The sequence below is a fragment of the Eleutherodactylus coqui genome, chromosome 8 (assembly GCF_035609145.1).
Source record: "Eleutherodactylus coqui strain aEleCoq1 chromosome 8, aEleCoq1.hap1, whole genome shotgun sequence".
NCBI lineage: Eukaryota > Metazoa > Chordata > Amphibia > Anura > Eleutherodactylidae > Eleutherodactylus > Eleutherodactylus coqui.
Window position 1 is genome coordinate 24002932 of NC_089844.1, and position 12770 is coordinate 24015701.

General features: G+C 48.0%; 1 protein-coding gene across 1 annotated transcript in view; it reads right to left on the bottom strand.

The window, feature by feature from the left end:
• Nucleotides 1-8088: 8088 nt before the first annotated feature.
• The window catches only part of PDIA5 (protein disulfide isomerase family A member 5), a 45769-nt gene continuing 41087 nt past the window's right edge, over nt 8089-12770 (bottom strand). The window contains exon 16 of the mRNA XM_066575321.1: nt 8089-12698. Within this exon, the coding sequence (XP_066431418.1) occupies nt 12618-12698 (81 nt within the window). The 3' untranslated portion in view covers nt 8089-12617. The remainder of the gene's footprint in view (nt 12699-12770) is intronic.

Consider the following 12770-nt stretch of genomic DNA (forward strand, 5'->3'; position numbering starts at 1 on the left):
GTTTATCTATACTCGGAACTTCACTCGGATCTAAGTTACAGTACTCAGAGAACTTCTTCCACACTTTATTATAAATGGCTGTGGTTACAGGTTTAAGGCTTTTACTCAAGGTGATTATTTTTTGAGAGCGCCCTTTCCCCCTAAGCATTATGCCTTCAGCAACCAGGCTGCTAGTTTCAGTTTTTCGACTCCCGAGTACATTAGCGGACCCTGGAAAAGGAGATCTTGCTTGGTTGGCAGTTGAAGTGGACCCTGGATTGCTTGGGACTTCAATAGGGGGTACCAGGGTCTCTTTTCCCACATGGGGGCGACTAGGATTACAGCTGCTCGCTGACCTGAACCTTTTTGAGGATGTATGGGATCAGTGGGAAGGGGGGAAAAGCATAAGCCAAGTCCATGTCCCAGTTTTGGGACAGGGCGTCTACCCCGCAGGGATTGTCCCTTGGATTGAGGGAATAAAAATCCTGGCATTTTGTATTTGCCCTTGTGGCAAACAGATCAATCTGCGGTTGCCCCCACTGGCGTGTTAGTAGATCGAAGGCTTGTTGGTTCAGACACCATTCTCCTGGAAGGACACTTTGCCTGCTGAGGAAATCTGTGATGACATTTGTGGATCCCTTCAGGTGGATTGCTGAGAGGGATAGCACCGTGGATTCCGCCCAGCGTAGTATCCTTGTCGCCAACTGTTGGAGGCGTCGTGTTCCCTCCTGGTGACAAACAAACGATAAGGCTGTCATATTATCAGTCAGGATTTTGACATACCTTCCTTTAAGGTGGGGTTCTGCCACACAGACGGTCTACCATGTTGCCCTTAGTGTCCTATAGTTGGATAAGCGTGCGGCTATTCCGAAGGCATATATCTATAATACTCCCCAAATGCACACCATTCGCAACCTGATTGGTTGTTTGGATTTACTCATTCCCGGTGATTAGTTATGTAGGTTGCCTGATTCATGGCGATTGGTTATTTGAGTTGTCTGATTCACGGTGATTGGTTGTTTAGGTTGGCTCGTGTAGAAGTGGGGAGTAAGAGGCTAATATGCATTCGGGAGTCCCAGGTTTCCCGAAAGGTCAGGTCTGCTACTTGTGCTCCCCACCCGGTCCTGCTTTCATCTGTCCTGACGGATATAGAGGGTTCTCGTGAGCAGGGGGTACCCTTGCTCGGGTTACTCTGGGAAGTCCACCAGCGCAGGGACTGTTAACCTGGATGGACAGGCTCACCTTATCTAGGGAGACCTGCTGTTTGTCCCACTGGGCAAGGATGAACCGTTGCAGCTGTTGGGTATAGGCTTGCAGCCATGGGATTATTTGTATACAGGCTGTTAGCAGGCCCAGCACTTTCATTGCACCTCTGATGGACACTGTCGTGGCTTGGCATAGGGATGAGACTGATTGGATAAGATCCTTATTCTTGGACGGTTGGAGGCGCGATTCCTGGGTGCAGGAATCTAGGAGTACCCCTAGATATGTCTTCTGCGTACCTGGGATCAGATCTGACTTCTGTTTATTATCCACCCCAAGTCGTCCAAGGTGGACAGGACTACGAACAAGTCTGCGCGTATGGTCTCTGTTGTCTTTGATACTACCAGGAAATCGTCCAGGTCAGGAAAGATGAGAATTTGATTTCTCCTAAAGTAGGCTATCATTTCTATCACTATCTTCATGAAGACTCTAGGGGCAATAGAGATAACGAAAGGTAGAGCCATAAATTGGTAGTGATAGACTACATCACCTACTTGCAGAGCAAACCTCAGGTGTTTGTAATGAGCTGCGGCTATTGGGACGTGGTAGTACGCGTCTTTAAGGTCTATGGTGCACAGGACGCTGTCAGGATCTATTAGAGGTACGATGGACCGAACAGTTTCCGTTTTAAACTTCTTCTGGGACATAACCTTGTTTAAAGCTTTAAGATTAAAGATGGTTCTCATAGAGCCGTTTGGTTTTTTGATCAAGAAAAGGGGAGAATAGAATCCCTCACCCCTTTCGTGTTTGGGAACCTGCATGATGACTCCAAGGTCTTTAGGTTCCTGGATGCCCTTTACCAGATTTTTCTGTTCTTGCGGGACCCTGGAGAGATTAAGAAAAATCTCTTAGGGGGTAGGGAGTTAAATTTAATTTGATACCCTGTCTCGATAATCTGTAGTACTCAGGGGTTGGAAGTTACCCCCCCCCCCCCCCGCCACTGGTCCAAATATCGTGATAGTCTACCCCGTTTGGTCAGAAATAGGCTGGATTTAGTAACCCCGACCTCCTTTGGGGTACGACCATCTTCCCGTTTTCCCTTTAGTTTCTGCAGGTGGCTGCCGCGTCCTCCTTGGAAAGGATGGCTTCTTATATGATCTTCTATCTGGAAGGATCTTGTTTTTGTCTCCCGCTTTCGAGGACTTTATCCAGGACAGGCCCGAACATATATTCTCCTTGGAATGGGATTGTGTAGTTTGTTTTTGGATGTCACGTCTGCTGACCATGATTTTAGCCATAATGCTCGTCTTGCGGTGTTACTGAGAACTGTGGTCTTTGCACCGTATTTAACAGATTCTGCTGACGCGTCCGCTAAAAAACAGTAGCCATCTTTAGGAGGGGAAGGCAGCTGGCTAACTCTTCCCTAGAAGCCTGCTCTTTAACCCCTTCCCGCCCCATGACATAAGGGTACGTCATGGCAGGGTGGTTCTTTCCGCAAAATGACGTACCCTTATGTCATAGGAATAGCGCGAGATCATGGCTGATCTCGTGCTATCCCTCGTGGGAACCGGCTGTCCGTGATAGCCGGCCTCCAGCTGCAGCAGCGGGGGTGCATCGGAGATGCGCCCCCCGCTGTTAACCCCTACCCTGCCGCAATCTAAGTTAAAAAAAAATTTAAATGGCACATATTTGGTATTGATGCGAAAAGTTGAACACTTTTTATTTTGCACGGCAAGAAGCGTAAAAAAATGCTAAAAAAACAGAGGCAAAATGCTAATTTTTAGCATTTTGCCTCCCAAAAAATGCAATAAAAGTGATCAAAAAAGCCGTATATTCCCCAAAATGGTACCAATAAAAACTACAACTTGTCTCGCAAAAAAAATAAGGCCTCATAGAGCTCTGTACATAGTAAAATAAAAAAGTTACAGGACTTTGAATGCAGCGATATAGGAAAAAAAAATAAATTCCAAAAAAAAGGGTTTTTATTGCAAAAAAGTGGAAAAACCTAAAAAAAAATATAAGAATTTTGGTATCGTTGTTTTGTACCGACCCGCAGAAAAAATGTAGTGTCATTTATGCTGCATGATTAACGCTGTAAAAAAAATTAATTAAATCTATGGCAGAATTGATGCGTCTTCTCTCCCTTCCATCATAAAAAAAAATAAAAGTTTTACAATATAGTCTATGTACCCAAAAATGATGCCGATAAAACCTACAGTTCGCCACGCAAAAAAAAAAAAAAAAAAGCCCTTATACGGCGGCGTCAACGGAAAAATAAAAAAGTTATGGCTTTTGAAAAATGGAGATGAAAATCCGCCAAAAATCGTTGCATCTTTAAGTCGATAATAGGCCGTGTCCTTAAGGGGTTAATCGATGTGTCCATCCGGTTCAGCCACAGGACCACAGATCTGGCTACTGATGCCGCTGCAATGTTGGCTTCAATAGCCCGTGCCTTTTTCATCAGTCTGCCGACTTTCTTGTCCAAAAGGTTCAGAGAGCTGAGACGCATCCTCAAAGGGCAGCAGGGTTTTCTTGGCCACCTTGGCGATCTGCATGTCGACTTTTGGGGTCTCCCTATATATACGGACATCTTCTGGAGCGAACGCCAACCGGTTTTTAATTTCTTTTGAGACAGATAGCCTCTTCTCTGGTTCCTGCCATTCATCCGAGATGACTTGTTGCAGGGTTTGGTTAATCGGGATAATAGTTTTCCTCCTTGACCGAAGCACCCCGAACATCTCATCCTGTACAGTTCTGGACAAACGATCTTCAGTCAACATGGTTTTCCTCACCGCTTTGATGAGATGTCCCATGTCGTCTGAGGAGAAATATTATTTCTTCTCATCCTCGGCTCATGGTAGCGGGTCTTCTAGTAGGGGTTCCAGGTACTCCCCGGAGATGGAACTCGCCAATTCTGCCTGCCTTGACCTCTTAGGGGGTCTTGATGGTCAAGGCTGAGGGTGAGAAAAGGACGCTATAGAGGCCTACAATTCCTCCTTAATCATGCACCGAATATTCGTTTTAAACGCCGCCCTTTCCTCCGCTAGGATTTTCCCACTGCACTCTTCACATAGAGACTTTTTGTAGTTAATCTTCTAATCTTTTATTACACATTTTCTAGATTTTTTCCTAGGGTCCGCTTTCTTCGGACCTTCCTTATCGGTCTAACCCATGCAAAGAATGGGGGAAAAGCAGAAAAAGGGAACATACACTACCGTTCAAAAGTTTGGGGTCACATTGAAATGTCCTTATTTTTGAAGAAAAAGCACTGTACTTTTCAATGAAGATAACTTTAAACTAATCCTAACTTTAAACAAATGCACTCTATACATTGCTAATGTGGTAAATGACTATTCTAGCTGCAAATGCCTGTTTTTTTGTGCAAAATCTACAAAGGTGAATAGAGGCCCATTTCCAGCAACTATCACTCCAGTGTTCTAATGGTACAATGTGTTTGCTCATTGGCTCAGAAGGCTAATTGATGATTAGAAAACCCTTGTGCAATCATGTTCACACATCTGAAAACAGTCTAGCTCGTTACAGAAGCTACAAAACTGACCTTCCTGTGAGCAGATTGAGTTTCTGGAGCATCACATTTGTGGGGTCAATTAAACGCTCAAAATGGCCAGAAAAAGAGAACTTTCATCTGAAACTCGACAGTCTATTCTTGTTCTTAGAAATGAAGGCTATTCCATGCGAGAAATTGCTAAGAAATTGAAGATTTCCTACAACGGTGTGTACTACTCCCTTCAGAGGACAGCACAAACAGGCTCTAACCAGAGTAGAAAAAGAAGTGGGAGGCCGCGTTGCACAACTAAGCAAGAAGATAAGCACATTAGAGTCTCTAGTTTGAGAAACAGACGCCTCACAGGTACCCAACTGGCATCTTCATTAAATAGTACCCGCAAAACACCAGTGCCAACATCTACAGTGAAGAGGCGGCTGCTGGATTTTGGGCTTCAGGGCAGAGTGGCAAAGAAAAAGCCATATCTGAGACTGGCCAATAAAAGAAAAAGATTAAGATGGGCAAAAGAACACAGACATTGGACAGAGGAAGACTGGAAAAAAGTGTTGTGGACGGATGAATCCAAGTTTGAGGTGTTTGGATCACAAAGAAGAACGTTTGTGAGACGCAGAACAAATGAAAAGATGCTGGAAGAATGCCTGACGCCATCTGTTAAGCATGGTGGAGGTAATGTGATGGTCTGGGGTTGCTTTGGTGCTGGTAAGGTGGGAGATTTGTACAGGGTAAAAGGGATTCTGAATAAGGAAGGCTATCACTCCATTTTGCAACGCCATGCCATACCCAGTGGACAGCGCTTGATTGGAACCAATTTCATCCTACAACAGGACAATGACCCTAAACACACCTCCAAATTGTGCAAGAACTATTTACAGCAGAAGCAGGCAGATGGTATTCTATCGGTAATGGAGTGGCCAGCGCAGTCACCAGATCTGAACCCCATTGAGCTGTTGTGGAAGCAGCTTGACCGTATGGTACGCCAGAAGTGCCCATCCAACCAATCCAACTTGTGGGAGATGCTTCTAGAAGCGTGGGGTGCAATTTCACAAGCTTACCTCAACAAATTAACAGCTAGAATGTCAAAGGTGTGCAATGCTGTAATTGCTGCAAAAGGAGGATTCTTTGACGAAAGCAAAGTTTGATGTAAAAACAATGTTATTTCAAATACAAATCATTATTTCTAACCTCGTCAATGTCTTGACTCTATTTTCTATTCATTTCACAACTCATGGTGGTGAATAAGTGTGACTTTTCATGGAAAACACAAAATTGTTTGGGTGACCCCAAACTTTTGAACGGTAGTGTATATGCATTCAAACAATCACAGTGACAAGTTTGCATATTCTTTTTGGGCATATAGCCACTCACGGTTTGTAGGGTATCTGCCTCTCCTTCCCGTGCTGAGCTGTTGTGTGCAGACATGCTGGAGCACTTTCTGGCATCTTGCAGGGTAATGCAGGAGCAGAGCCGGTCAGTGAAGCAGGTTTAAATTTGGCACCATTTCCAGGTCTGCAACGGTAGCTAGGCCCCCTACGTCGTGCACGTGACGTCACCGAGCCGGATGACATCACCCGTATGCGCCCCATGGACCGAGGATGCCGCCAGGAGGAGCTACCCGATTACAGCGGCGGCGGCCAGAAGGAGCTGACCCGCACATGGAGGCCTGCACTGCTCGGCGACTGACGGCTCCGTGGCGGCGCAGGCTGGGGATGCGGGGACTCCGCGGTTTGCCACCTCGACCTCTTCCCTCCAGGGGATTTTCGGCACGGCGTGCCCTTTGTAAGTAACCCCCCGAAGCTTGCATCTGGCCACCGTAGGGACAGGAAGACACTGAAGAAATGGTGGAAAGGGAGGTGTTTTAAGGGCTCTTCCTGTCCCTACCGAGGTCAGAGGGCAACCTCCATATGTAATGGGGCCGTCGGGATGACGACCGGGAAAATGGACAAAATAGCAGAGTCCAAGCACTCCTCTATCTCCGGCAGCCCCACCGACAATGGAGCAGCACCTGAATGCCATTCCCTCCTCCTCGTTGCAGGGAGCCACTGAGGGGGACAGGGGGCTCCCATTCTTAGGACCTGATGAGTTATCTGACCTGTGGAAAGGTAATAAAAGTTAGTCTTGGTCCAGCCCATTTAAAGGGGTATTCCGGTTTACTATTAATGACATACCCCCTAGTTCCTCAATAGTTGATTGCTGGGAATCCGACGGTCAAGATGGCCAATGACCAGCTAATGCTCCTGGCCGCTGTTCATGCAGCATTGCCTGATATCATCAGTGGTCAAGGCTAGACGTGGACTAATTCAGTGTTTCCCAACTCCAGGTCTCATGGACCCCCAACAGGTCATGTTTTCAGACATTGCCACAGGTGTTCTTACCATAGGAGATCCTGAAAACATGACCTGTTGGGGGTCCATGAGACCTGGAGTTGGAAAACACTGGACTAGAGTGCCTCACTCCTATTGAGATCAGTGGGAGCGCTGCACTACAATGAGAGGACAGATGTCTAACAGAGAGGCATCGCTCCCATTAGTTTAAATGGAAGCAAAGCCCTTATTACACTTCTGGCCCCCGACCACCGATGACCACGTCTGGCCCAACTACACTGATATGATAGAGGATCAGCTGGTAACCGGGGATCTTAAGCAGAGGATCCCTGCAAATCAACTATCGATAACCTATCCTGCAAAGGTCTGCGTTGTGGTGTAGATTCCACTGGGTGATTAAATCGATCTGCAGGAATATCGGCCCCTGCGGACAGGAAGCTTCTTGTAGTTGCTGCAGATGAAATGGAGGTGCTGACATGTTCTGACTAGCAGACAGGAAGGGGTCAGCGATTCATGCTGCTTGCGCCAAATTCTGACCTCCCATCATTGTGGTGCAACAAATCTGGATTCAATGGACCGGTCTGCTGTTGTAGCTCCTCCGTGCTAAGGAACGGCGAGTCGTGTGTTGGTATATGTTAATTTGCAGCGCCAGTGTTGTATTTGGCTGCTCTTGACTCTGCAGCGCCTGTTTGTCGGGTCAATTCCTGACATCCTCCTTTGACCCCTTTTGGTGACAAGTGGTTTCCATCCACAGGATCCCCTTTCCTTGGAGGTTTTCCTCGAACACGCCATTCTTTGTATACTCTCTGTACAATTATGAGAAAACCCCGTGGTTGGCAGTGAAATCCCGGCTCTGGCTGGTCTAGCGCCGATGACGCCCTCGCTGGATTTTATGCTCCCGGGTCACGGGGGAGGGGGATTTCCATACAGGGAAGCGCAAATCGTGAAAGCGCCGGGGCAGTAATAAAGGGGCCCTTCAGCGTACAAACTGGACCCCAGCAACATTGTGACAATCAGGAGGGAGGTAAGCTCCAAGAGGAAACACGAGACTCAAAAAGATTTATCTGTAAAATAATTTTTTAATTCCGAGATGAAACAAAATCACAGATTTAACACAGAATGCGAATAATGACGGATGATCAGAACACACGTGACGCGGTCAGAGCCTGGACCTACCGAGGAAAAGCACCAGAATCTGCAGACAAATGGGGGCGACGCGGCGTTCTCCTCAGCGGGGGAGAATGTAAACAAATTCCGAGTTTATTTCTTCTCTTTGTATCAAAAATATGTCGCATTTACTCCATTATACAGTATGAAACATGTAGCAATACATGGGAGGAAACCGTTGCTGTGCGTCCATAAAACGTCTCCCCCTCCCCCCCCCTCTCACCATCTTGGCATAGAGAAAATAAAGAGAACCAAAAAAAATTAAATTAAAAAAAAAAAAATCTCCTTTTTTGGCTTTTTTTTGTGTTTCACATGCTTAAGTCTGAACATACTCTGGCTGTCGAGTAAAACGCTCTGGTGACGATCGTACAATTGCCGCCGTTGTGTGAAATCTTGTCCCTGAGTGAAGCGACGTTGGCCTCCTCCCAACTAAACCTATAAAGCGTCTGGAAGCCGCAAGAAAGAGCGCAAAAAGTCTATGCACGCAACCCGAAGAACCCTCTTGGCTGCCCTCCGTAAAGCGTCGGGGCGATGCCGGCTACTCCATGGCTTAGGCTATAGGAATCCTGTGTGGAATGTAAGTTCAAGCTCAAGATCCTTAGTGAGGTGAAGCGCGTCTCCAGGCCAAACTGATATTCGTGAAACGCGACGTCTATTCTTCAGGAGTCACGGACCTGAATAAGGCACGAAGGCGGCCGATCCGTTCAACAGGAACCGCTGATTTCACTGAGGGCTACAAAACGCCATCCTGGGCACAAGGAGACGCGTTGAGTTGCACTATGGTGGCACTGGGACCCAGCGGAAGCCACCCAATGATGGCAGTGCGTGTTGGACAGCGTCACCTTAAGGTACCTTTACACAGGATGACTGACGGGCACGTAAGCACCTGACAGCCATCCTACGGACTAGTGCCCAACTATCGCGGCTGAGCTTTATACATGCGCAATAGTCGTTGAACTGAATGGAGACGGAGCAGTCGGGGATCATTCCGGCGTCCCGCCTCCATTCACACTACATAGGAGTCGCTCCCGTTTAGTCTTTAGTTCTGGTAAAAACTAAGTGAATGATTTCTCGTTCAGCGCCGTCGGTGGCCACGAGATTATCGCCCAAATTTGCCGTTTCCAGCAATAATTCAGTCACCTCACGTAAAGGTACCTTAGAATCGCCCGCTTCGTGCCTCAGTGATGTCCGTAGTCCCTGGTGGAGAGATCGGCAACAAGGTGACGAATGCCAGTTCAGCCCACAACATAGCCGAGGGTGCGGGGTGTAGGGGGCACAATTACAGAACAGAAAATAATCTCAACTTTTTGGCATAGTCATCACAGTATCATGGGAATGTCGGAGCACAACCCTATAGTCTCTAGAACGGCACAATAATCTCGGGGCATTAGCAGAAAACGGGCAAATGGAGGCTGCAAAGAAAAGAAGAAGAAAACCTTCCTGAAGGGTAACGAGTGCACATGAAGGGTTAACCCCGATATTCTCTGACAGATGGAGGGCACTTCTGCTATGAATCATATTTACGGTAACGAACAAAACGGGTTGTACCAGAATTACTAGTTACCCCCTAACCGCAGGATAGGGAATAACTTGCTGATCAGTGGGGGTCTCACCGCCGAGACCCCCACTGATCCTGGGAAGCACCTCCTCTTCACTGTGGCTTACAGCACCCCTTGTAGTGAGGGGGCAACTGAGTGGGGCAATGGTCACACGTTTCCGCCCCATTCATTTTCAATGGGACTGCGAAGATAATCAAGTGGCAAGTATTCGGGAATTTCCATCAGCCCCATTGAAATGAATGGAGCACCAACCACGAATGGTCGCCAGCACTCCATTCACTGCGGGGGGGGGAGCGACACCACAGTGACAGAGGGGGACACGAGACCTCAATTCTCAAGAGCGGCAAGCGTCTCAGTGAAGCACCCCCCACCGATCACTAAATTATCCCCTATCCTATGGAGGGGGGATAACTTGTGATCCTGGTACAACCGCTTTAATGGGCAACCCCAGACAAACACTTCAGCTTTTACCCACAGACACGGCCCCTATATTTCCCCACAGTTGGGCTAAGACCCCCCGTCCCCCCCAGCTGTAGCCCGTCCTGCCACCCAGGAATCTGCATATAAAATGCCGTATGTGATTAAATCCCACCTTGCTGGCAGCTCGGAAGTCATGAGGTTGCAGCGCACAAGCGATCGCCAGGCCAGCCCATCAAGTTACACGAGGTTGTCCATGACTTTGGGCATTTTTTTTCCTAGGGACCTAACCTCAGGCCAGATCATCAATAGAGGATCGGTGGGGGTCCGCCCCTCAGGATACGCCATCCGTACTCTTAGTGGCCTGGATTGATATTGCAGGCGCAGCTCCTACTGAACTCTATGCAATACCAATGCAGCTGCTGCAGTACAGATCGGCTGGGATCCCGAGGTGCGGCCCTCCGCCACTTATCTACTGATGGCCTATTCTACCTATAGGTCATCAATAGAAAAATGCATAAAGTCCTGCACAACCCCTTTAACCTTGGAGGAATGTTGGGGTGCCATAAGCCTCGACTCCATCCTCCCTTAAAGGGAAAGGGCACCCGGAGAGGCCATTTTACATTTCTTAAAAGGGATTGTACAGCGAAAAAAAAAAAAAAAACATGGCTGCTATTTTCCAAAGAAAAGCACCACACTTGTCCACAGGTTGTATCAGGTATTGCAGCTCGGGCCTATTCAATGGAGTTAAGCTGCAATACCAGACACAACCTGTGGACAGGTGTGGTGCTGTTTTTTGAAGAACCCTCTGCCAGAGCCCATTCAACCTTTCATTTTGGCCTCCTGCTTGGCTCCTGAGGGGCCACTTACTTGGTATCATTGGATCACATCTGATTTGATGGCAAATGTCTTAAAGTAAGCTGATTAGGAACGCGCGTTCCTTAAGTGCGCAGCGGCGGCTGCCGACGTAATAAATGACATACTACTAATATAAGTGCTGTCCGGGGTGGTTCGCTGTAGACACGGCCGATCATTCTTCATCCCCGTCAGTGATTGGTTATGGGTTTCTATGGCAGTAAGAAATAATTCTTGCGTTCAGATTGTCAAGATCCAAATACGGGGGAGATCGCGCCCGAGAACGGAAGCGTAAATTCCCATTATTCTCATTGGCTGTGAGCGGAGCAGGGTGCCAGAAAGTGACAGGTTCAGAGTATTATGGGTAATTATTGAGCACCCTGAGCCATTGGGTCAAGTATAGCACCCACCCTCCTGATAAACGGGGGAAGCCAGAGTTAAACTTAAAGGGGGTCTCCATCGTATGCAGGGTGTATACAGCGGAGGCGCCTTTAAGGCTCAGCCCCCTACCGCAGCTCTGGCCGTCCATTCATCACTAGAGATCCAGAAAGTTCAGATTCTGCCCTTCTAAGGAACGTGGAGTCTTCTAAAAGGGGGTCGATTGCTTCATTACTGTGAGCTCAGCGGGTGCAACTCGGAGGTTTGGGGCTCCACAGATCCATTTACAGTCAGACCCGTAGCCAAGGTCCTAGAAGCCTGGAGAACAGTCTGAGTGCACGATGGTGGTGGTGGTCCTGGAAGCTGCAGATATTAGTAATGTACTGCTGGACCCCTACTAAGGCCTAGTGAGCAGGTATATGGGGTCTTCATAGAGAGAACACGTGTCTGGCTGAAGAGGAGGAAAATCAGGTTCTTCTTAGAAGTTAAGTGGGGATTATTATAGTGCACTGTAGATTATATGTCAGAGGCTCTTCATACAATGCGTTGTAGAAATGGAGTATGGGGGTTTTCATACAGAGCACTGCTGTAGGCTTTACACAGTGCATATGGGTGTAGGGGAATATTCATACAGTGCACTGGATATTGGGGGTGCAGGGCCTTCCTGCAGTGCACTGGATATTAGGGGTGCAGGGTCTTCCTGAAGTGCACTGGATATTTGGGGGTGCAGGGCCTTCCTGCAGTGCACTGGATATTGGGGGATGCAGGCCTCTTCTACAGTGCAGTGGATTATTGGGGGTGCAGGGCCTTCCTGCAGTGCAGTGGATTATTGGGGGTGCAGGGCCTTCCTGCAGTGCAGTGGATTATTGGGGGTGCAGGGCCTTCCTGCAGTGCAGTGGATTATTGGGGGTGCAGGGCCTTCCTGCAGTGCACTGGATACTGGAGGTGCAGGGCCTTCCTGCAGTGCACTGGATATTGGGGATGCAGGGACTTCCTACAGTGCATCGGATTATTGGGGGGTGCGGGCCTTTCCTACAGTGCAGTATATTTGAGGTACAGGGCCTTCCTACAATGCAGTGGATTATTGGGGATGCTGGGCCTTGCTGCAGTGCAGTGGCTTATTTAAGGTGAAGGGCCTTCCTACAGAGCACTGGATTTATTGGGTGCAGTGGGACAGATCATCTTGGCCCTGGAGGCTGGGAGCCTTTAAGATCACAGTTCTTCCTTCTTCTTCCCGAGCTTCACCTGGTCCTTCTCTCTGAGCGATCGTATAAACGAAATAAACGCAGACTCCTGCATCACAGAAAGAAAACGAAGTTAATGAAGCTGCGCTCCTGTCCGCGGCCGGCCCCCGTAGACGGCAGC